Here is a 23,309-nt window from a genome sequence, read left to right as displayed (position 1 = left end):
TAAATATATATATATTTTTAAAAAAGGAATTAACACCCGATGAACCAGAAACACAGAAACGCATGCTGATGACCTTATTACTACGTAGCATCATGCGTTACCGGGGCCTGAGGCCCCCAGGCCAACCTGCGGTTCTCGGCGTGACCTCTAAGGTTGACTGTGACATGCTGCATCCTCTCACCCGGCATCATTCCCTCCCCATCAAACACAGACATCACCCATCATCCCACCCTCACCTTGCGGCGTCCCCATCACGCCAGCACCGCCAGGCCCGTGGCCCATCTGCCCTTACCCCCCCCCCCCCCCCACGCGGCTGTACTGCGAGATCTTGGGTCCATGTTATGGAGAGGCAGGTGCTGGGGCTCTGGGAGCCGCCGCAGGAGCAGCCAGGAGGGCGTGTTTCCGGAGGAGGCTTAGGCTCAGGGTGCTTCCGAGGGACAACCCCATCTGCTCTCACACAGGGGCTGCCGGCCTCAGATCCCTTTTCCATTTCACACTCACGGGGGGGGGGGGGGCGGGGGGGGCTTGTCATTCACTTTGCCCCGGCCGCTCACTTCTGGCGACCTCTCTATTTCTCAGCAAATGCATTCCACACCTTTTCACGCCAAAGCCCAAAGGACTTCTTTGACGTCATCAGCGACTGAGACCATTTGGCTTTTTAAAATTTTTTTATTTTTTCACTCATCATTTATTTACAAATACACATTATAACTTTTATATACATTGCACATTTACATGGTAGAAAAGTACAAAACTATATATTTAAATGAATTTTTATTTAACTTGCCATGTTTGAAAATATAAAATTGCATCAGAAAAAAAGTATTATGAAAAGCAAGAAACTTGAACTGAGAAAGCTCTGCCATAACGTGTAGTGACACACTGGTTGAAAAAGAACGAATTTAAAGGTACAGGAGCCCAGCTTCCAGGAAACACCCAACGAAAGGCGAGTGTGCAACACCCCCTCGGGCAGCCCCCCGACACCCATCACTCCATTTCTTTGGATCTGGAACATCTTAAAAGTACTGATTATTGGAAGTCTCAGGTCGCCATCACCTCAGTCTCGCAACCGTCTCCGTCGCAACCAGAGAACAGAAGCAGGAGTTTCCTCAAAGCTGGCGCCCCTGTACCTCCGGTCGGAGCCAGTTACAATGCCGTTTGGTCAGTCAAGATTCCTTGTAAACAAAACCCGAGGGATCGTGTACGTACAGAACAGGCAGCAGAGAATCCAATAAATAAACAGGACACACCGACATGCAAGTGCGTTCAAGTGGAGAGGGGCCTGCGGACGGTGCGACGGAGGGGGCGGGGGAGTGCGTGACCGGGAAGGAATGGTTCGATGGTTTACCAGGCAAACAAAGCTTTCACTTTACAAGCAAGAGACCTCACAATAAATAACAACTGCTCTTCCTTTCACGAATAAATTTCTTCAAAAAACAAGGTGTACAGTCAACCAGACATTTTATGTATAAATTATAAAACATGACACAGTATAAATAAATGTCTACACGTCTCGACGACGGGCCTCATCCAGCAGACCTCACAAGGCGGCCCCTCTGAGTCCGAGGAGTGACAGGTGGCCTGGGAGAGAGCTGGAGGACCAAGGTCCTCCATGGATACTTTCCCCCCAAATAAATAAGCATACACTTATGTACAGTATGGACAATATATATTCTTTCTTTCTTTCCTTTTTGTTTTCTGCCCGGAGGCTAGGCCAACACTGAACACTGCTGGCGGCTTTACCACTCTAGAATGGAAGATATGGGGAAGCTGTAGTCCTGATCTTCGTCTTCCTCCTCTTCCTCGGTGTCTTCCGAAATGGCTAGATGGGGGAACACAGGGAGCTGCTGTTTAATGCGGACAACACCAGCGCAGAGCAGCTCAGGGTGCGTGGCCACGCCCTCTGCCAGCCACTTTACAGCGGTGACTTGTACGTGACTCGCAGGGAGATGCTTTATTTTATTTTAATATTTTATTTTTGGCATCTGCTCTTCTGCAACACGTTTTTTTTAAAAAAAAAAAAAATACTTAAAAAAACAACCACCGAAAACAAAAAACAAAAAAACACCACCATAATCTATGAAGTCAACAACTGCAGAAAGTTCTGAAGAATCAATGGCTCAGGTTTTACGGGCAGATCCTGAAATCAGATAAAAAGCGTTCTTGTGTTCTAGGTACAACTGCTTGGGGTCCTTATTTCAGAGTTAGTGGAGGCGACTGCGCGGAGCAGCCGCCCGCGTGGTGACAGAAAGCTGCCTTTGAGAAGGAAAACAACGACAACTTCTGAAGCAGTTAGTTTAGGGTCAAGGGTTAATGAAGCGCACAGCCAAGCAGAGGACCACGGCAAAGGAATCAGGGGCCCGGGATCGGGAGAGGCTTCCAGAGGCAGCCCCGCTGGATGGTCCTGGGACACATCCCAGGGACCGCTCCTGCGGGTTGAGCAGCTACCTAGCTTCAAGGGCAATGCGCTGGTAACGGGTGTGCACCTCCGCTCCCTCGGGCGTGGCTGGGAAGCCTTAGGTTGGAGCAAGTCGAAAACAGCACTTACAGTTGCAAGGTCCGGAGTGCTTCACTTCCAGCAGCACGCCCGCGGAGCAGGCGGTCTCCTTCATGGCGCACTCGCTGGCGTAGGTGGCGTTGTCGCTGGCACAGACGGGCTCCTCGGACTTGCTCTCCGGGCACAGCTCGTCGCACAGGGAGCACCGGCCTCTGCCAACCTTGAAGTCCCATAGACACTTCTTCCCACCACTGCAGGGGATGTCCTCACAGGACTTTGCTTCTAGGATATAATGGACCTGTGATGAGTACGTGGACTCCCTCTGCCCCCCTTCGCTCCCTTCCTCTACTTCTCTATCAAGAAAGATAAATAGATAACGTACACCTTTTTCTGTTTTGTTTTGTTAATCCTCACCTGAGGATATTTTTCCATTGATTTTTAGGGAGGGTGGAAGAGAGGGGAAGACAGAGAGAGACATCGATGTGAGAGAAACACCTGGATTGGTTGCCTCCTGCAGGAGCCTCGACCAGGGCCCGGGCCAGGGTGGAGCCTGCAACCGAGGTACGTGCCCTTGACCAGAATCGAACCCGGGACCCTTCGGTCCACAGGCCCACGGAACCAAACTGAACCAAACTGGCTAAGGCTAAACACACAACTTACATTTTATTGTTTGCTAATGGGGGTAATGAAGATATATGATGCAAAATGCTTGATAATAAAACTGAAATATACACAAATCCCCCCCGTTTCCTACATACTATATGTGTGCATGAAAATAGTATTTCTGGAACAGGATTCCAGTGTCCTAGAGCTAAATATGCATTGATGCTTCCCCAGAGTGGGATCTTAAAAAAAAAAAGAAAGTGTTCCATCCGTTATCAGAACCTAATGACAGCTGTGAAGAACTGGTAAGTAATTACTTCTTGCTCCCAGCCAGTCTAGCACTTAGAAACAATGTGCCAAATCGAGTGAGTTCTACGTTTTCTAAGACAGAAAACTGTTTCCTGTTTCAGAATAGATGCCAGCGCTTCGGGAAGACAACAGCTTCCCCGGGGAGCGCGGGGCCATGGGGAGGATTTCTCTCTTTGGCGAAACTGCAACTGGGAGGCGCTGGCTTCTTCACTGGTTAACACCACGGTCTTAACGCCAGACCTGGCCGTCTCCTTCCTACTTTCTCTTTTTGTTTCTCAATCCGGAATACCTACTGATACACTTTCCCTCGTACGCCAGTCCGATGGACCTGCCCAGGAGGCAGGTTGCCTTCCGCAGGTGACAGGCGCTGGAGTAGGTCACCCCGTCGTTGCCACACAGGTACTGTTCCGAGGAGGTGGGCTCTGGGCAGACCCGGTTACAGGTCACACAGTAGGCGTTATTGGTCTGGTCTACCACGCACGTGGAGCTTCCTGGACAGAAGACGTCCCGGCAGGTCTCTGCAACAGTGAGGGAGACACGTTAGCAAGCAGCGTCCGGTCCTCGGGAGGGAGGATCCGATGTGATCTAGGAAATCCCCAACCAAAGGCAGCTGGGGAGCCCTGAGGGATTCAAGAGCAAACCTACGACTCTAGGTATGGTCCTTTCTGTGGTATTTTCCTTTTAAAATATATTTTTATTGATTTCAGAGAGGAAAGGAGAGGGAGGGAGAGAGAAACTTCAATGATGAGAGAGAATCATTCACCTGCTGCCTCCTGCACAGCCCACACAGGGATCAAGCCTGCCACCTGGGCATGGGCCCTGACCGGGAATGGAACCGTGACCTCCTGGGTCATAGGTCCATGCTCGGCCACTGAGCTATGCAGGGGCCCTCTGTGTTCTGAAGGAGTCTTTGGACTTGGAAAGTGTTCCTTTAGTTGGGCTCTTCATGACCATTACTAGGCCCCTCCTGGGGACCGCCCATGCCCGGCGCCAGCTGGGTCACTTACTTTTGCATTTGCCCTGGTACTGGACCTCCAGCTCGGGCTGCTCTTTGCACCTGGCCTTGAGGAGCGCACACTCGTTGCGGTAGGTTTTGCCATCCAGGCCGCAGACCGGGCCTTTCCAGGTGACGTTGGAGCAGTCCGGGGCGCAGACGCAGCGGGGTTTGTTCTTCTTGTTCATGCGGCATTTCTTCCCGGGTCCACAGTCCACGTTCTCGCACGTTTCTACCAGTTGGAAAGAGGCAGGGATTGAGCGGGGCCAGGCCGGAGGCAGGTCAGCAGGACCTCTGCACGGGGGAGGCCTTGCGCAATGGTGCACGCGGCGCCCCAGGGGCCCAGGCTCCCTCCCAGGAGTTGGGGAGGGTGGAGGGGGAAGGGAAGGCCAGTGGGCCTCGCCCCAGACCCAGATCTCTCTCCAAGAGCCCGGGTGGCTGGCCTCCACCGCCACACTTGGCCAGGCAGCCCCGGAGCCTCCGCCGACCTTGTTTTGCGTAAAGTGTGTAACAGGCAAGACTCCACCCAGCTTCCCGGGGCTGGGGGACGGGAAGGGGACCGGGCCCAGGGCTGGGCCAAGGCCTGCCTGCAGCGGGGGTGGGGGTGGGGTGGGGGGGTGGAGGAGGGGAGGCCCACCTTTGCAGGGGATGCAGTTGGGGGCGCCCCCGTTGAAAATCATCCACTTGAAGAGCGTGTTGTCGTTGACGTCCTCCTCGGTCCACGAGGTGCTGAGGCGGCCGGTGCCGCAGCACTCCTCCTTGCTCAGCTCCGTCTTGTACAGCACCTGGCAGCGGCCGTTCCGGGCCTGGCGCAGCCAGCAGTTCCCGGCTGCGGGGACACAGACCCGGAGGCGATGGGCGCGGCGCGGAGGGGCGAGGGCCGCGGGGCCGACCCGAGGGGCGCGGAGGGCGCGGGGCGGAGGGGCCAGGAGCCGGGGGCCCGCGGGAAGCACTTGGAAGGCGGTGGAGGGCGGGGAAGCCGAGGGGAAGCCCGGACCGGAGAGGTGGGCGGGGGGCGAGGGGAGGGCGCGAGCCAGAAGCCGGGCCCCCGGCGCCCGGGCCCCCCGAGCGGGCCCCGGGTCAGCTCCCGGGGACCCAGACACGGCACGTGCAGCCGCGCGGCCTTTCGCCGGACCGCCTGGGACTGTCTGCTTTCGCTCGTCCCGGTTCCGAACCGGCAGCGACTCGGAGAGCCGACTCGGGAACTTGGCAAAAACAGGACGGACGGAGGTGGCCGCCCGCCGGCGGCTCGCGGGGGAGCGGGGTGGGGGTGACGGTTAAGCGGGGGGACCGGGGCAGGCGGAGGGGCGAGGGCGCGGCGGCAGGGCGCGGGGGCGAGCGCAGCCACCGGCGCAGGAAAATGAAAGCAAACAGGCGGCCGTGCCGGCCCGGCCTCGGGGCGCAGCCCGCCCGACGGGCCGTGTTGCAATCGCCGGGCCCAGGGGACGCCCGCGGCCACCGCGGTCTTTCGAAATCGGCCCGGGCTGCTCTCCGCGGCGCCCACGGCCGGTCCCCGGCGCCCGGCAGCGCCTCGCCCCGAAGGCGGCACGAAGAGCCGCGCGCGGCGGGGGCCAGGGCACCTTCGCGGTGGCGGAGAGCAGGGCCCGGCGCGCCTCGGGCTCAGGGAAGTGCGGGGACCGGGGGGGGGGGGGCGCCATCCCGGGAGCGCACGCCGTCCCATCCCGACCCAAACCTCGGCGAGTCCCCCCCCCCCCCCCTTAGCGTCGGGACTCGGGTCCGAGGACTTCTCCCGAGCCATCGGGACACCGTTAACAGTCACCGGGCCGCACGCTGCTGTGAGGATTTCCTTACAAGTCTGCTCGAGGACTAACTGAAACAAACCTATTTTTTTTTTTTAAAACCAACTTGAGAGGCTCGCGCTCAGCGCGTCTGAGTGTAAGTCGGCGGCGGCTCCGCCTGCTCTCCGGGAAGTTAACCGGAGGAGGAGGGTCCGCGGGGGACGGTGAGCCGCGCACAGCGCTCCCGAGTCAGGATTGGGGTCGGGTGTTTTTAGGGTTCGGGGGACGGGGTTGGAAGAAATTCACGGAGCAGGAAAGTGACTTCCCTCCACAGTGCCCAGCGCCCACATTTCCAAGTTTGGGCAAAGTTTCTGAAACCGCGTCCCCGCCACCGAAGACATTTCAGCACCCCCCCCCCCCCCGAGTCATTCCCACTGGGATGTGGGGGGAGAGGTAACCTGCACGGGGCCGGGCCGGACTCCGCAGGCGGCTGATGCTGCCCTTCCCCGAGCCCAGCCCGCGGAAACCTCCGCGCTCGTTCTGCCCAGAATCGGAGCATCTAACCCCAACCCGAGCGGCACCCGGGCGCTCCCTTCCTTTTCAAGGGTCACCGCGCTCCCCGCTCGGCTGCCCTGTCCCTCCTCCGGTCCACACGCTCTCCATGCCCGAGTCGCTAGGTGGGTCCGAGGATCCGAGAGCAGCATCGCTCCGAGCAGACCCGAGGGGACGGCGGCGAAGTGCGAGCCGCAGCCCCCCGCGCCCCCCGCGCCCCCCGCGCCGCTTACCCTGGGCGCTGCGGTCCTCCAGGAACTGGCAGAGCAGCAGCAGCAGCAGGCAGAGCCCGCCGGGCGGGTGCCGGGAGCGGCCCATCTCGGGGGAGGCGCGGGGCGAGCAGCGGCGGGGGCCCGGGCGGGCGCAGAGGCGGGCGGCGGAGGGCGCAGCGATCCTGGCGCAGCCCCGCGCTCGCCGCCGGCCGCCGCGCGCTTCAATGGACGTCGGGAGCCGGGCGCCGCCGCGCTTAAATGCGGCCGGGGTCTCCGGGCGTGCGGTGGGCGGTCTCCCGGGGTGTGGGGCAGCGGGCGGGCGGCCGCGCGCGGTGTGCGCGGCTCCTGGGGGGCGGGGAGCTTTTAAAAGTTCAGTGTGAATCAGGTGACATTTCCCACCTTCTGGAAACCCTTCCCAGCGATCGGCTGGAGGTGCCCGCGATCCCGGCGGCAGGAGGGGAATCGCCGAGTTCTTATTGCGTAGGAGCGCGAGGGAGGGGGGCGGCGACCGGGGCGGGGGTGGGGGACGCGTCGGGGGTGGGGAGCGGGAAGAACACCCACTTCCAGGCTGCACGCCGCTCCCAGGCAGCGCCGGCGCGCAGGGCGGCGGGTGAGAGAGTGTGTGTGTGAGTGTGAGTGTGAGTGTGTGTGAGTGTGTGGTGCGCGCGGTGGTGTCTGCGCGCGCGCGGCGGGGGCGCTGGGGGGACCCGAGTTGGTGCGCGCACCGCCGCTCCGCTCCGCTCCGGGGAGACTTTGCAGGCGCCCGAGAGCCCCGCGCGGCTGCACCACCCGCCGGCGCTCGGGTCGGGGCGCGCGGGGGTCAGGCTCCCGCAGCCTGGTCGCGGGGCCGGCGGGGTTTTGTGTCTGGGTCTGTGCGCGCCTCGCTCGGCGGCCACCCCCAGCCCAGACCGGTGGCCAAGAGCCCCGGGCGCGGCCCCTGGCATCCCGGCGGAGCGGGGCCGGACGCGGCCCTCGGTCTCCACGAGTCAGGAGCGAACAAGAATGTTCAGCACCCCCCCACCCCCCACCCCCGTCGCCGCGTCGCCCTCTCCCTTTCTTTCCTCCCCTTTCACTTCGCCGCGTCTGGAGTCGCCCCGCGGAGCCGGGCGCCGACGTAGGCGGTCTGCCCCTCCCCCGCCCCGAGCTCCCCAGTTTCTGCCTTGAGTCTCTCTCTCTCTCTCTCTCTCTCTCTCTCTCTCTCTCTCTCTCTCCCTCTCTCTCCCTCTCTCCCCCCCCCCCCCCGTCTTTCTCGGTTCGCGGAATAAAAAGATTGCAACATCGATAATGAACTTCTGTAGCCTCAGTTTATTAAGACAGGGCCTGGCATTCTTCGCGGCCAGTTGGCGGGCCTCTCATTTATAACATTGCTGGCACCGCTGAATGAAGCCGAGGAGGCGATATTTCCTTTTATATAAAACGATTACTTCACGGAAAATGCTATATTGTTTACCCCAAAAGCCGCCTTTTAAAAATGTCTGTTCTTCGCGCTTCTGGGGCCCGGAGGACAACAGACAGCGAAGTATGCAGACAAAATTCTCGGACGTTCGCAGGTCCCCGGGATTTTCTCCCGCGGATTTCGAATCTGCCCTTTCCCCCCCTCCCCCCCATGCACACCCCCTCCCCCCACCCCGCCAGACCGCCCCACCGCTCCTCCCGCCCTCCCCCCACCGCCCACCCCGTCCACAACTGCAAATAACTCAGCGATAACAGATTTTTTTCCACCAACTGCAGGAGATAGTGCTAATCTTTTAATAAAAGATCCCATTACAATGGATCTGTCTGGGCGGACTATAATAGGCCCGAAATACAGCCGTGCTAATATTAGAGGACAGTTGTGTGGGTGCCTCCCCGGCGCGCCGAGCCCCCTCGGAACGTGGGCAGGGAGCACAAAGCCCGCGGCCGCCGCACCTGCACCGCGCGCTCCCGGTGCGGAGGCCGCTGGAGACGGTGACCTCGCCGCGGCCGGTCGCCGTGCCATTGCCTTGCGGTCCTGAGGCCCCGCGGGCGGGCGGGCGGGGCGGGGCGGGCGCTCACTTCAGACGGTTCGGGGACTCCATATCCTCCTTAATCTTTGCAGATGGACTCCTTCTCTCTTCCCTCCTGGCTCTTCCCCTCCCGTCCACCCACCCCGCCGCCGCGGCTCCCCCTCCTCCCTCCCTCGCCCCCCCCCCCCTCCCCGCCCGTTCCTCGGCCGCCTTCCTTTCTCTCCCTCCGCGGAGGCGGCTCCAGCGGAGTGGGTGAGTGCCCTCTAACGGCGGACGCTCAGGCCCCTGTCCTGCAGGCCGAGCGCGCTCCAGGGCTCAGCTCCCAGTGGGATGCGCTTCTTCACCGGGGCAGGGACTGAGAGCTCGGATAGCAACAGGCTGGAGGGAGCCTTGTTTCCCCCCTTCAAGTCCCCTCCCCCGCCCCCCAGGGAAAGCTTCTTGAAGAAAAGGGAAAGGCTAAGAATCATTGTCACTTGACTTTTTTTTTCATACAAATTTGTCTGTTAAGAGCAGCCAGAGAGAGGCACAGCGTCTGCTTTAGCCAGCGGACAGAAAATAAGTGAAAATGTCTGCATCCTGAAAAGATCTTAGATGGTAGATGTATAGCGGTGCCACCAATGGCCATTAAAAACTTCTAAGACCCAAGCGTGATATGATTCTGTATCTGCCCCCTGTTTGTGTGTGTGTGTGTGTGTGTGTGTGTATTATTGATTTCAGAGAAGAAGGGAGAGGGAGAGAGAGAAACATCAATGATGAGAGAGAATCGTGGATCGGCTGCCTCCTGCACGCTCCCCACTGGGGCTCGAGCCCACAACCAGGGCATGTGTCCAGACCCCAGAATCCAACCATGACCTCCTGGTTCATAGGTCCACACTCAACTGCTGAGCCACTCGGACTGGAATATATTTGCCCTCTGTTTAAATGGATTTATTGGTCCTGAATCTGCTGTAGACTCTGGAAGCCGGGAAAATCTAATTCTAATTAGGTTTCTGGCCCTAGTACCATTCGAAGCATTAAAATTTTACTCATGCTGGGTCATATATGAAGTCATCGTGCCTCGAGGAATGTAGGGTCACATTGTACTCCATAGTTTTATTTTCTCAGCACTTTTGGGAAGATTGTTGTAAAGACTATAATTTCCTCATATTTTGTAACCTTGTAGCAATGATAATAGTGATGCAACTTTCATGTTTTTATTAGATTTAACTCTTGTTCATTTATCTGTCCACATATACAAATATAAATATATAAATATGAAAAGAGCACACAGATATGTACAATATGACCTCCTTATTTTGTGTGTGTGTGGGGGGGAGAGTATCTATGTGATTAAATAAAAAAATAGAAAAGAGGCAAATTTGGGGGGTGAATAAAAAGTACCTATCTGGATGTTCGAGCAAATGAATTTGGTTCATCCACATAATTATTTCAGTTTTTATATATAGAAACAACTGGTGTCCTAACATTTTTTCTGAATTAATTTCATCCAAGGTGTGTCCACACAATTCCAGTATGATGAGTAGGAAGTAAAATACTGTTTCTGTTTTGTCTACACAATGCCAAACACTCAGGCCTGCCACTGGACGGAAGCCACAGCATTGACTAGCTGCTCTGGCATCGTGGGATTGTCTAGGCGAGGCCCGCGCGGACATAGTGGCTCTCATTGTAAAAAGTGCCGAATCAATGATTCTCTCTCATCATTGATGTTTCTCTCCTCTCTCTCTCTCTCTCTCTCTCTCTCTCTCTCTCTCTCTCTCTCCCTCCTCTTCCTCCTCCTCCTCCTCCTCTCATTTGCTCTCTGAAATTAATAAAGATATAAAAAGAAGAGCAAAAAGAAGAATAAAAAAGTATGAAGACAGTGTAAGTAAGGCAAGCATGTAAAAAAAAATGCCTCCACTCTGAGCGAGCGCCAGGATCAGAGCAGGCCCACCGCTGGGTTACTCCTCACCCGGAGGGTGGCTCTGCAGGTCAGGGTCGAGTCTCCAGCAAACACACTGTGGAAAGCGCAGTGCGGTGCGGCTCTTGCCCTTGCGAATAAGCAGCCCGCTGTTTGTTCAGTGAGACAGGACTCATCCTGTTTTCCAGCTGCCCCTTGGATAGTATTGATCTGTTTGGGAGAATGTCTGCTGTGAATTGGCACAGGTCAGTCATCAGGACTCTTGTTGGCGCCGGGGTATTTCGGGGCCGATCTGCGGAACCGAGACGCAGGCCAGCGCTGGCCCCATGTGGGCCTCCGTGGGCATCAGCAAGAGACCCACCCCGTTTCCGTGGCTGAGGCGGCATGGCACCTGCTCAGCGACGTCACAGAAAACAGCTGCAGTCTCTGGGGCTGTTTCATCTCCTGTCGATGCTCAATATTGGGTTGGTCGATGTCTAAATGTCAAGGGCACATTTTAACATAAAAATGCCTTCTTTCATTTCTGTTGTATGCCTCTGAGTTTGACTTCTTCTTTTCCTTTCTGCTCTGCCAAAAAAGTAAATGTAAATGATGGGAACACAATAAGACCACTTTGTAACTGATTTTCTGGGCAGCACACAAAAAGACTGCTGTTCTAGGGTTGGTGCGTGTGTGTGTGTGTCAGCTTCAAAAGCGATCTTCCTTCTGAAGTTTATAAATTTAAAATATTAGAGTTTAGCCAACGATGGGATCTAGCTCCCAGGAAAGACGTGTGAGATCGTACAAAGTGGTTGCTTGAGACCAGAGCAGACCCGGTTAAATTTCAGTCCTGAAAAAGTTACACACGGAAAATTGGAAAGCCATGAACTGAGTAGCTTATATTTTTTTGCCTTAAAAATTGAATGTCAAACTTTTTTGAAGTCAGGTGTTTTGCAAGGTGAATATTAAACTTTCAAATGCAAATACTCAATCTTGATTAAACAGCAGGATTTAAGCACTTGAGAAGTAGGCTGACATTTTTAAAAATCAGATTTTGTCCTTCTAGGTACAAAAACAGCGACTGAATGCGTCATGGCCATTGGCATTGTGCAACTGCACAGGCGAGACTGAGGATGTGAGGAGGGGTGGCGGGAGCGTCTGTCCTGGCTGAATTGTTGCAGAACAAAAACGTTAAGAAATGTGAGTGCGTAAAAGCAATGTTTATCTATTTTGTCCAAACCACCCGGGGATGAAGTGTTTTTAAAAAGCCACGAGAATACATGTTTTCTGTACAGCGCTGAGAAAAATGGATTACTGGAATGCTTCTGTTGTCAGGGTTGCCCTGATGTTACCCAGTCAGTCAATCAGGAACAGAACTTTCTTTCTGATACTACTTGTTCCTGTGTGACACTCCTATTGCCTTACTTTCCCCTCCAAGCTTGGAAATACTTTGGGTTTCCAGGAGTCCTCTGTGATATGTCACACTAGCTGTGTCAGCATATTCAAGCTTAGCATCATTCATCCACATAAACCTGTATCAGCATATTCAAGCTTAGCATCATTCATTCACATCAAGTAAGGAATTCAAAGTATGCCCCGGGATAGGAATGTTATCATGAGTCCATGGTAACATCTAAATGGTTGACTATATTTTAGGTCACTTTGACAATCCAAATGATTCATCTATTTGGTTATAACAATCAGGGTGTGACCTTGAGCCTTTTAACCCCAATTCCAGTTACACTGTCTACTGCAGTGAAAGGGTGACATAGCCAATCCGTATTGGCTGTTGTGTTCCACTACTTCATGACTGAAATGACGTGTCGGCCAACAACGTCAGAGCCGCCTCCCTGGGCCAGTCCTGGCGGAGGGTGAGTTGGTATGCTGTAGTTGCTTTTTCACATTTCCGCTTTTGTTCCCTCATTTTAGCTTTCGTAGAGTAGCAGTGGTTTGCACAAGTAATAATTAGTTCTTTGCTAAGTGCTTGCCTTATTCAGTATTGCCATCAGTAGCTGATACAATGGCTGTTTGATCATCCATGTTTTCATCTGTATTTCCTCATTTGACAAAATCCTATCTCATGTCTTTTGTCTGTTTTGCCCCCCAGATGAAATGTTAGGTTTGCGTAGGCCCAAAAGTCCCAAGGCAGTTAGACATGATGCACTGCATCTTCTGATTGACTTTTAGTCATCTTTCCTCAAAGGGGAATTCATTCCAAATCCAGTTCGCATTTTGCCTTTGGCCCCACGTCAGGAATCAAAAGGCCTCTTAAGTGTGGATCTGCTTCTGGCTTCCCCATTCTGTTCCATTGATCTGTTTGTTGATTCAATTCCAGTACCACATTATCTTCATTTCTGTGACTTTTCAGTAAGTCATGAGTTCAAGTAATGTAATTTCTCCGCTTTGTTCTTTTTCAAGTGTGCTTTGGGTATTCTGGTTGTATTTATATATATATTTTAGAATCCATTTGTTGAATTCTAAAAAACAAATAACTTTATGAGATTATAGCAGGGAGAGATCAATTTGGGGAGAACTGAAATTTTAACAGCATTAAGCTTTCAAAACCATGAACATGGTATATCTTTCCATTTACTTAGGTTTTCTTAAGTTCCTTCTAACTATGGCTTGTGGACCCATTTTACATTTTGAGTGACACTGGAAAACATGTAGAAGTGGGATCATAAACGCAGTTTTCAGCTTTTTATCTCAAAGGAACTCGGTGGGTCATAAAGATTTCCTGGTGCAGGCTTCTGCTCGTCCCGATGTGTCCCAAGGGCGGTTGTCTATGGTCAGTCAAAAAGAATGTACTGACCACACCTCCCAGGAGCAGAGTGCTAACTCATCAGAGTCTCCCGTGTGCATTCTGTGGGTGTTTCTCTTAGACCATAGTCACTCCTCTGACGAAGGACTTCTGTCACTATGAGAGTTACATGTAGTGAATGTTAAAAACCATCCTCTGCTGACCAGTGTTTCCCTGAATATTATTTCATCATTTTCATGTGACTAGAATCCCACTCAACGCCACTGATCATCCTGCTTACGTTCTCAGAGGTGGGAACATGGAGGGTCCATTGCGCCCACGTTTGGGTGGCAGCTGCTTTCTGCCTTTGCTCTCTACGGGAGAGTTCCGGCGTCTTTCCATTAGTCATTGCACTGCCTGATGTAGTCATCCTCCCCGGTTTCCTTTCCTGTGGTAGCTCCTCTTCTGTCCACCAGAAGGATCAGTATGCCAACCATCACATTGTACCTTCTGCAGCATGTCCTGGGTTATTTTCTTTTTTTCATGTAAATGCTACATTCAAAAGTAAACTCTCCTTTGTATTGTTTATCCAACAGTGCTATTAAATATTTAACAATGGGTTGAGGTCAATTGGTGATGACACAACATGTGGAAATACAGGAGAGATGATGCATTAAGTGTTGAAATAAATTGTTTCAACACATGGCGAGCCTGGCTAGCTTTTGGATTAGGATAGGAATATATATATACATTATGAATGCTAGCAGATGAATGACTCAGACGCAGCCTTGTTCAATGTGTGCTCAATATCCCATACACAGTCGCTCTTGAGCAATATAAAATTGTTGGTGTGTATAGGGGCTCGTCTATTTGTTATCCAATACATTAGCTAAACAATTCCTTTCTGAGCTGGTTTCACTGCAATTTCCTTGCAAGTAAAGATATGAGAATAATCAGCAGCAACCACGTGTGAGCAGCCCACATGCTGGGCAGCTGGAAGCATGGTGGAGAGGAACCATTTAGTTGAGATCATTTTGGCCCCAAATCTCTCATCTTTGCTTTAGCAGAAAGCATTGCTTTGGCCAGCCAGATGACACAGCCAGCACGCTGCCAACACTTTCTTTTTGCCAGAGCCCCAGATTTCTCGGAGAAGGCTGCGGCAGTGATCCCTAGCTTTTTCTTATTCGCAGTTCCGCTGTGAAGCTATTGAAAACTAGGAGCCATTTCTCTAGAATAGTGCACAGACACAAACACATATACACCCACTCAAAATTTTTCATTCAGTTTCAAGGAAATCATGGCCGTTTCGAAATACTCCAGGGTTCCGTGGACCCGTATGAAGACTCCTGATTTTGAAATATCCCACTGCCAGGTAGATGATGATTCTGCCCATGCACCACCGTCAGCCTACCTGCTTTTCAAGAACCTTTTGGACCTCATCCAGAGAACCCCCCCCCGGAGTAATTCTATAGCCTAGAGCAGGGGTGGGCAACCCCTGGCACGCGTGCCAAACATGGCACGCCAGTAACTTCTGCTGGCACGCGAAGCCCTCTCTTAATAATCTTCCATTTACAATTTTTTTCTTAATATCGACTTTTTTATTTTTCAGATAAATTCAGTGTAGGTGCATCTTAGATAAATAAATAATTTTACATAACAAGTTATCTTAAAGACCATCGCCATGGATTGACAAGAGAGGGGAAGAGCAATTTCTATGCCTCTGCCTTAACTCTCCCTGCCTTCCTAGATCCCACCAGTGTTTTGGTTTCATCCACATACGCTTGTGAGTCTTTGTTCTCAGTGATGAATTTTGTTAAGTCTCATAATAGGAGTAGCCTGACGGATGAAAGTAGTGGCTCGTGCATACCTTTGAAGGCCACGAAATAGAAACCTGATGTAAAATCTCTGTCATCAGTGATGCAGCAGCAAAAGTCCCACTGATAATATCAAACGGAGTCATAAAGTTTTCTGTCGGACTATCAGTGTACATGTATACATTAAAAAATAAATGTATTTTTCATCATCATATACTGTTTTTGTCGCTCTAATGAATTTTATTATTTCTTCAAGGTTCTTCACATACGTACACCTTAAGAGATATGAAGTAGGCATAACATGTTCTCAAAAAATTAGGGTTGGCACGCAGAAGAATTTTGAGTCAGAGATTTTGCTGGTTTTGGCACGCACTCACAAAAAGGTTGCCCACCCCTGTCCTAGAGTGTCTTACCAAGTTAATCAGTGTCACCATTACAGCAATTTCCTTGAAAGAGTTTACACACACACACACACACACACACACACACACACACACACCCCAATATGCATTTATCTATTATTTTGTTATTTAACAATAGCTGCCATGCATTGAGTACCTATTCTATACCAGGGACATGAAATATATCACCTCTATTTTCTTAACTACCTTTCTAGATAGGTATTATCATCATCACCATTTTCTAGATACGAACTCTACAAAACTTAGGGCGAAGCTGAGCCAGGAACACTATCTAGCCCAGTATTTGGGAAGGGATTGTACCTTAGGGTTAATAAAAGAAACAGCTCTGCAATTACTACTTTATTCTAAACAACATACTTCCACAGATAATGTTTTTCTACTGTTTATTCACAAAATCTGCAGTAGAGGCACACAAAATATGCCAGCACAAATAGCCCATAGTCTGCCCATGGCTTAGTTATCAACATCATTTCTACAGATACTTAGTCAACGTTTATTACGTTCTCCGGACTCTGTGATGGGGATAGAGAAGCAAGCAAGACAAATCCTGCTGCAGCTTTCTTGGACGTTTTGGGATCACAGAGAAGGCAGATATCAAACAGGTGCTTACACTGCATTGTGATGGAGATGACCAGGGAAGATCTTCCCTCCGCCGTGACATTTAGCTGAGACCTTGCGTTTGAGGAGGGGTTAGCCAGGAGAAGGTGGTGACTGGGGAGAAGGTGCAAGAGGATTTCCGAAGTCTGGGAGGCAAGAGAGGAACCACTTGAGGAACCAAAAGAAGTCTGGTAATGACCAAAGCACCTCTTTGAGAGGAAGAGCGGAAGGGAAGGACATGGGAGAAGCGGATGGCGCAGGTTCTATGAGCTCTTGTAAAAACCTTAGGCTCATTGGCTGCCCAGAGGAAATCCATGGGAATACTTCAGGTAGAGGGTGGCAGGAGCCATTTTTCACTTGGAAGCATTCTGTGTGCTTAAGATAGACGGGGAAGGCACAGCCCTGGGGAAAGGCTGCCTCCTGGGGTGCCATCCCAGGAGCAGAACTCTATCAGGAGTGACACTTGGCTTAAAGAGACAGATAAATCAAGAGGTGACTGCCCTAGCTGGTTTGGCTGAGTGGATAGCGTTGGCCTGCAGACTGAAGAGTCCCAGGTTTGATTCCAGTCAAGGGCACATGCCTGGATTGTGGGCTTGATCCCCAGTAGGGGGCGTGCAGGAGGCCGCTGATCAATGATTCTCTCGCATCATTGATGTTTCTATCTCTCTCTCCCTCTCCTTTCCTCTCTCTCTAAAAATCAATAAAAACATATTTTTTTTTTTTAAAAAAAGCTCAACTGGGGATAGGATAAAAGGGCCCACATACTCTATTAAGATACTCGTATACACTGTGAGGCATCTTTGTCGTGGGTAAACCCATCTCCTAATTGGGCATGGAGAGAAGAGATGAGAAGTCCATTTCCAGCTACTTCTGACATTTCTCTGTATGTTAAATAGTATTTCTTGGGTGCACAGAACTGGTGGAGTACAATTGAGTGCCCATTGATAGTAACAACATTAGATAAATGATGGGGAAATTGACATTTATGTGGTACCAAAGAAACTAGATGACTTTCTAGTTTCAGGTGAACTCGACAGCACAATGGAGGGACCAGGCTGCCTTCACCCCAATCCAGAGGCTAATCTTTGTATCACTACGGTGGGCAACCGGCTATAGGTTGTAATGGAATGCAAAGGAATAATATCACCCATGATGAATTCCAGCGAAAAGATATAAATGGAATATAACCAAGATGTTAACCTAACTTCTCATTTACAGGAAATTCAGGAGTTGGAAGAACTACGCCCCGGGAAACAATCAGAGAAATCCAGGTGGGAGGGCCGGCTACAGAACCATGGCCTGCCCTCAGCAGCTGTCTGCGGATGAACACTCCCCTTTCTTCCCCTGATGGGTGCTCCTGAAGCAAACACCAAGTCATCCTGTGCGATGGAACACTCAGTCACAGCCGCGGTGCCCGCTCCATCATGCAGCTTCGTCTGGGGGCTCCTTTCCTGCTGCTCTGCCCTCGCTCCCTCTACTGGCCCCCGAGGCACACTCTCCAGCAGAGCATGGCCTTCAGCCTTCCTGCTCCCGGGGTTGGCGTTCTGGGGGCCCTCCACTGAGGTCCAGAGGAAGTGACGACTGCTCACGCTTCCAGGAATCCGCAAGGCCATATCAGTGGTTCTCCACCTTCTGGCCCTTTAAATACAGTTCCTCATGTTGGGACCCAACCATAAAATTATTTTCGTGGCTACTTCATAAATGTCATGTTGCTACTGTGATGAGTCGTCATGTAAATATCTGATATGCAGGATGGTCTTAGGCGACCCCTGTGAAAGGGTCGTTCAATCCCCAAAGGGGTCGCGACCCACAGGTTGAGAACCGCTGCCATAGGTTATCTAGTCTCTTCTAGACAACAGAGACTTTCTTTTTAGGACAAAGATGACACGGCTGTGCTGTGCTTCCTATGATTATAGGGTGGGAATGAAAACCAGGTAAATTTGATGTAGGGAGAGGAGAAAAGGACAGTAAGGCTGTGAATAATTAGCAATGTCTGTTTTGGGTAGCAGACGGAGCTGTCATCCACCCCCACTTTTCATCCTGCGATGGAGAGATGAAGGCGATGAGGGTGATGGGAGGTAATTGCATTCACTGATCGGGGGACGGGCCTTGTGTGCAGGTGACGTGGACAGAATCGTGTGCATGCACCTGGGCCATGCTCGAGGCGTTTCCCTCCAGTCCGCCTGGACCTTCTCGCCTATGATTCCCACCCCTTTCTCTGCTGCCTCACGGGTCTCCAAACGCATTCCTGCCTCACACGCTGCCTTTTTGCTCTTTCAACCTGAAAAGCTTGTACTTTATATAACTTACAAAGTGATCACCCCGATACATCTAGCACCCATCTGATTACGATATTATCGACTATATTCCCATGCTTTCTTTGTAAGTTACAGAAATGTCTAATTACGGGGTTGTACACTTGAAACTAATATAATATTATATGTCAACTGTAATTTTAAAGATAAAATGTATTAAACAGAGAAAAAAAACCCTTTCACTTGAGATATGTCCTTGGCTTGCTCCCTCTTCATGTCTCTGCTTAAATATTTTCTAATTAATCACATGTAATTGTAATATATATAGTTTATATAAGATCATATATAATAAAAATATGTGATAAATATATATGAATTTATAAGTTGGGCTATTGATTACTTTGAAACCTTATACTGATGGCAGAATACATGTTTATTTTTCCCCTTTTACGTATTTTGTAAGGAAGGTGTTGGTTGAATGGCTATTTCAAGTGATGTTGACAAAAATGTTTTTATTTTTTGCTTTGTTTTCTTTCTCAAAGACCGGTTCTCATAGAATACCATTATGCACTCACGGGTACTCATAGAGTCAGGGATTTCTGCATCTGCACAATTTTGACCGGTGGGAGTCCCTTCAAGGGGCCTGTTTCCTCTTCCCACGATTCTGCTCATCCTGGGGGTTGGTTTGCTTCCTGGCACAGCCTGACCCTGTACCTGTGCTGCCAGGCACAGAACCAGCCTTTCTCCAAGGGCCCTGCCTGTTTTCTAAGCAATTGGGAATGGTGTGAGAGGTTAAAGCCTGGGTGCGGAGGGTGCTCATTGCTAGAGGAGTGACAGTGGAAACTCTCTGGATTTTAACAAACAGAGCGAGAAAATAACCATTAAGAATAATAATTTTATATAGATACTTCCAAATTCAGTTTTAAAATATAGCTTTATTGGTGTAAAATTCACATATCATAAAATTCTTTCTTCGAAAGGGTACAATTTAGTGGTTTGTAGAATATTCACAGAATTGTGCAAATATCACCATGATCTAATTCCAGAATGTTTTTATTACCGTAAAAAGGAGCCCTGTGCCCAGCCAGCTTGGCTTAGTGGTTGAGTGTTGACCTAAGAACCAGGAGGTCACGATTCGATACCCAGTCAGGGCACATGCCTGGGTTGCGGGCTTGATCACCAGTGTGGGGTGTGCAGGAGGCAGCCAATCCATGATCCTCTCTCATCATGGATGTTTCTATCTCCCTCTCCCTCTCCCTTCCTCTCTGACATCAATTATATATATACACGCTCCGTACCCATTAGCAGTCACTCCCATGCCTCCTTTCCCTTAGCCCTTGGCAACCATTATTCTACTGCCTATGGATTCGGCCATACTGGACATTTCATGTAAAAGCAATCATACAATGTACAGCCTTCTGTATCTGGATTCTTTCACTTAGAACAATGTTTTCAAGGCTCGTCCATGCTGCAGCATGTATTGGCACTCCATTCCTTTTTTGTGGCTAAGTAGTATGTAATTGTATGGATAGACCACATTGCACTTACCTAGCATCAGCTGATGGGTATTTGGGCTGCTCCCATTTTTTTAGCTATTATGAATAACAGCTTTGAACACACGCACACAAGTTTTTGTGTGGCAGATGCTTTCATTTATCTTGAGTCTTTACACCGAGGAGCAGACTTCCTGGAACATACGATATGTATATGTTTAACTTTTTGAGATGCTACCAAATTGCTATCCGAACAGTATTTTGGAAACTGTTTACTTCATTTCATATTCCACCAGCAATCTATGGGTGTTCCCACTTCTCCCCATTCTTGTCAAAACTCGATACTGTCTTTTTTGATTACAGCTATCTTCATGGGTGTGAAGTGGTACCTTGTGTTATTTTTTTAAGCAATAAATTCTACTTGAAGTTAAGTTCTACAAAGAGATTCTGCAAGGAGGGAACAGATGACAGCAGCCTGCACGCTTCCCGTACAGAAGTTCCAGGGCGCGCAGTGGCGTCGGTCTGGTGGGTGCGGCAAGGAGAGCAGCTCACAGCCTGCTCACACCAGACATGGCCCGTCTCAGAGGGGAACACATTTCCCGGGAGAGTGAACACTGTGACTCCAGGAAGGCAGTTCCCCACCAATTACAGAAAGCCCTGGGGTGGGGGAGGGGGGAGGGGAGGAGGGTGACTTCCAAGCTGAAGGTCATTCCGTTTTGGGCTAGGGGAGCGGTTCTCAACCTGTGGTCGAGACCCCTTTGGCGGTGGAATGACCCTTTCACAGGGGTCACCTAAGACCATCCTGCATATCAGGTATTTACATGACGATTCATAACAGTAGCAACGAAAATAATTTTACGGTTGGGTCACAACATGAGGAGCTGTATTTAAAGGGCCAGAAGGTTGAGAACCACTGGGCTAGGGCCTAATTTCTCGTGGCCTGCCTTCCCCTCTTTGTGGCTTCGATTTCTATTTTCCAACTCGTGGTGCGATGAGAATTGGGATGCTTTGCATCATTTATAAGCCACTTCTCTTCCTCTTTCTGTTATAAAGGATCGGGTTTCAAAATCTAGCTTCTTTTTTTTAATGTCACACAAGATTTTTAAACCTTTTAAAAAATGTCTCGTAGAATTTGTTCTTTAGAGCTGGGCCTGCTTCGTGGTGGAGAGCTCCTTTTCACCAGCCTCGACCTGGAAAAGAGAAGGGAGAACTTATTGCAGCACAGCTAGGGGGATGGTAACGGTATGTCGCAGGGGCTTTAAGCAAAACCCCAAACCTTTGTCCTTCCCTGAGCACAGAAGTCGTATGTGTTCCTGCAGAACACTTCAGAAAGAGAGGAGAGGAGAAAATTGAAATCATGTGTTTCCTCACCACCCAGAGATAATGGTTATTAATGCTTTGGTGTCTGTCCATGCGGGGCTTTTTCTAGGTAGAAAAGCAATGATTCAGAGGCTCACCAATACCAGTCCAGGAGGGCAGGCAGAACGGTGCCAAGAAATATAGGCGCTCTGGAAATACTCCTCCCTTCCCAGCATCCCTGCCAGCGCGCAGGGTCAAGCTCTGGGAACGAAGGCTGGTGGGGAGTACCAGGGCCAGCCTCTGCCTGGGCTCTGAGCTGGGCTGCAGATCTGGTTGTCAGGAGCGGGGAGGGACAGGAGGCAGGGCCCCGGGTCCGGGTCGCGTGCCTTCAGCCGCGCTCTGGCCGAATGGTAGGCTTATAGCCCTGCGTTCCTCCTTTTCCTGGTGGGACCACAGCAGGAGACGGGGAGGCGTGGCTTCCACGGTCAGAGGCTCCAACCTTGAGTCCTGAGGAAGAGAAAGACAACCCAAGCCAGGACTAACATTGTACAGTTTGAAAGTGAGTCTTATTTCTAATGATACTACACATTTTCTGAAACACACAAACAAACAAAAAACAACAACACAAAAATATATTTTAACGCGGTGACTCTCTCTCCTCCCCAGGCTCAGTCTGCTAGTGGCTTAGTCGAATATTTAAAGAAGTTCCATAAATCATGTGTTTCAGGGTGTCTTATAAAGATGTGCTCTCAGGGTGTCTTATGTTGATGACTTAAAAAAAAATTGTATCTTATTGATTTTTTACAGAGAGGAAGGGAGAGGGATAGAGAGTTAGAAACACCCATGAGAGGGGAACATTGATCAGGTGCCTCCTGCACACCCCCTACTGGGGATCGAGCCTGAAACCAAGGTACATGCCCTTGACCGGAATCGAACCTGGGACCCTTCAGTCCGCAGGCCGACGCTCCATCCACCGAGCCACACCGGTCAGGGCTGCTGACTGCTTTTAATGGAAGAAGCAGAACATTGCACTGCCTTCCGGGAAGCAATTGGAGACACGTGAGGAATGTGTGTGCTTGTTATTCTCACAAGGGCTGAAAGCATTGAGCGTTCGGCCAGTGTTCCCCCCAGAAAGTTCTAGTAAGATGCCAGCTGGACGTCTGTAGAGAGCCTGGTCTGGTCGTGGGTGTTGCATGCACAGTAAACACCAGCGGCCATTGTTGAGGTTTCCTGTGTCACGCCCGCCCCAGAAAGGGCTTCTTCAGCAGGAATCTGGGTTAGGGCTGGCCCGGGGGCTGGGAGCGAGAGCCCGCGGAGCCCTGCCCGCAGCCCAAGCCCACACACTGCGAAGCAGAACAAAAAGATCAGTCTATGCGGTGCCTCCCGCCATCTCCGGGCGCAGGGAGCGGCCTTTCTGGCTATCGGCCTTTTCTCTGTGAATAAAACGTCGGATCGGCCCGTGATCAGGCTGCCGAGCAGCGCTGGCCTTGTGAAAGGATAACCTGTGAGTATGGCCTTGGGTTTTCCTTACATGTTTACGTCTCCCGGGTCTCGCTGCAACCCGAGAAGGAGCTGGGGAGGAGGAGATAAGTGTTCTGAGGCCCACGTGAAGGGCCAGCAGTCAGTCTGGCCTCGCATCACAGTCTGGATCTCCTATCTGCCCGTCGGATCGCCACTCCGCCAGGGACAAGTGCGGATCGTGCTACAGAGGCCCCTGTGTGCACCGCCCAGGACTCTATTCTGAGTGTCATCTGCTGTTTGCATCTCCACAGACTAGCACAGTCTATGGGGGGTGGGGGCGGGCAAGAAGCCCCGCTCAGGTAGCGAACAATGGAGCCTCCAGGCCACATGGCCGCCGGGAGCTCGCCGACGAGACCAGGCCAGCGAGGCCAGCGAGGCTTTCGGGAGGAACAGCATTGCGA

At 51.3% G+C, this 23,309-nt stretch overlaps 1 protein-coding gene and 1 pseudogene across 4 annotated transcripts; one reads left to right on the top strand and one right to left on the bottom strand.

The window, feature by feature from the left end:
• Positions 1 to 23,309, top strand: part of LOC132233875 (basic proline-rich protein-like) — a 113,260-nt pseudogene that overhangs the window by 11,121 nt on the left and 78,830 nt on the right.
• On the bottom strand, positions 650 to 7,364 carry FST (follistatin). 4 transcript variants are annotated; one of them, XM_059695013.1, is made up of 6 exons: positions 6,928 to 7,364; positions 5,041 to 5,232; positions 4,417 to 4,635; positions 3,703 to 3,927; positions 2,532 to 2,779; positions 650 to 2,241 (listed from the first exon to the last, which is right to left on the bottom strand). In XM_059695013.1, the coding sequence occupies exons 1-6, from the start codon at positions 7,010 to 7,012 to the stop codon at positions 2,194 to 2,196; spliced, it is 1,017 nt and encodes a 338-aa protein (XP_059550996.1). In that variant the 5' UTR covers positions 7,013 to 7,364; the 3' UTR covers positions 650 to 2,193. The 4 variants fall into 4 exon arrangements, with proteins under 4 accessions (XP_059550996.1, XP_059550997.1, XP_059550995.1 ...); XM_059695014.1 differs by having other exon boundaries at positions 650 to 2,140; positions 2,549 to 2,779; XM_059695012.1 differs by having other exon boundaries at positions 650 to 1,822; positions 2,549 to 2,776.

This window comes from Myotis daubentonii, chromosome 4 (assembly GCF_963259705.1).
Source record: "Myotis daubentonii chromosome 4, mMyoDau2.1, whole genome shotgun sequence".
Classification (NCBI taxonomy): Eukaryota; Metazoa; Chordata; class Mammalia; order Chiroptera; family Vespertilionidae; genus Myotis; species Myotis daubentonii.
This window is presented reverse-complemented; position numbering and strand designations above follow the sequence as displayed.

Coding starts and splice junctions, on each gene's coding strand:
- FST (XM_059695011.1), bottom strand. CDS start 7,012: ATGGGCCGCTCCCGGCACCCGCCCGGCGGGCTCTGCCTGCTGCTGCTG. Junction 4,636..5,040: donor CAACTGCATCCCCTGCAAAG/GTGGGCCTCCCC, acceptor TCCAACTGGTAG/AAACGTGCGAGAACGTGGAC. Junction 1,823..2,548: donor GCACTCCGGACCTTGCAACT/GTAAGTGCTGTT, acceptor TCCCCCATCTAG/CCATTTCGGAAGACACCGAG.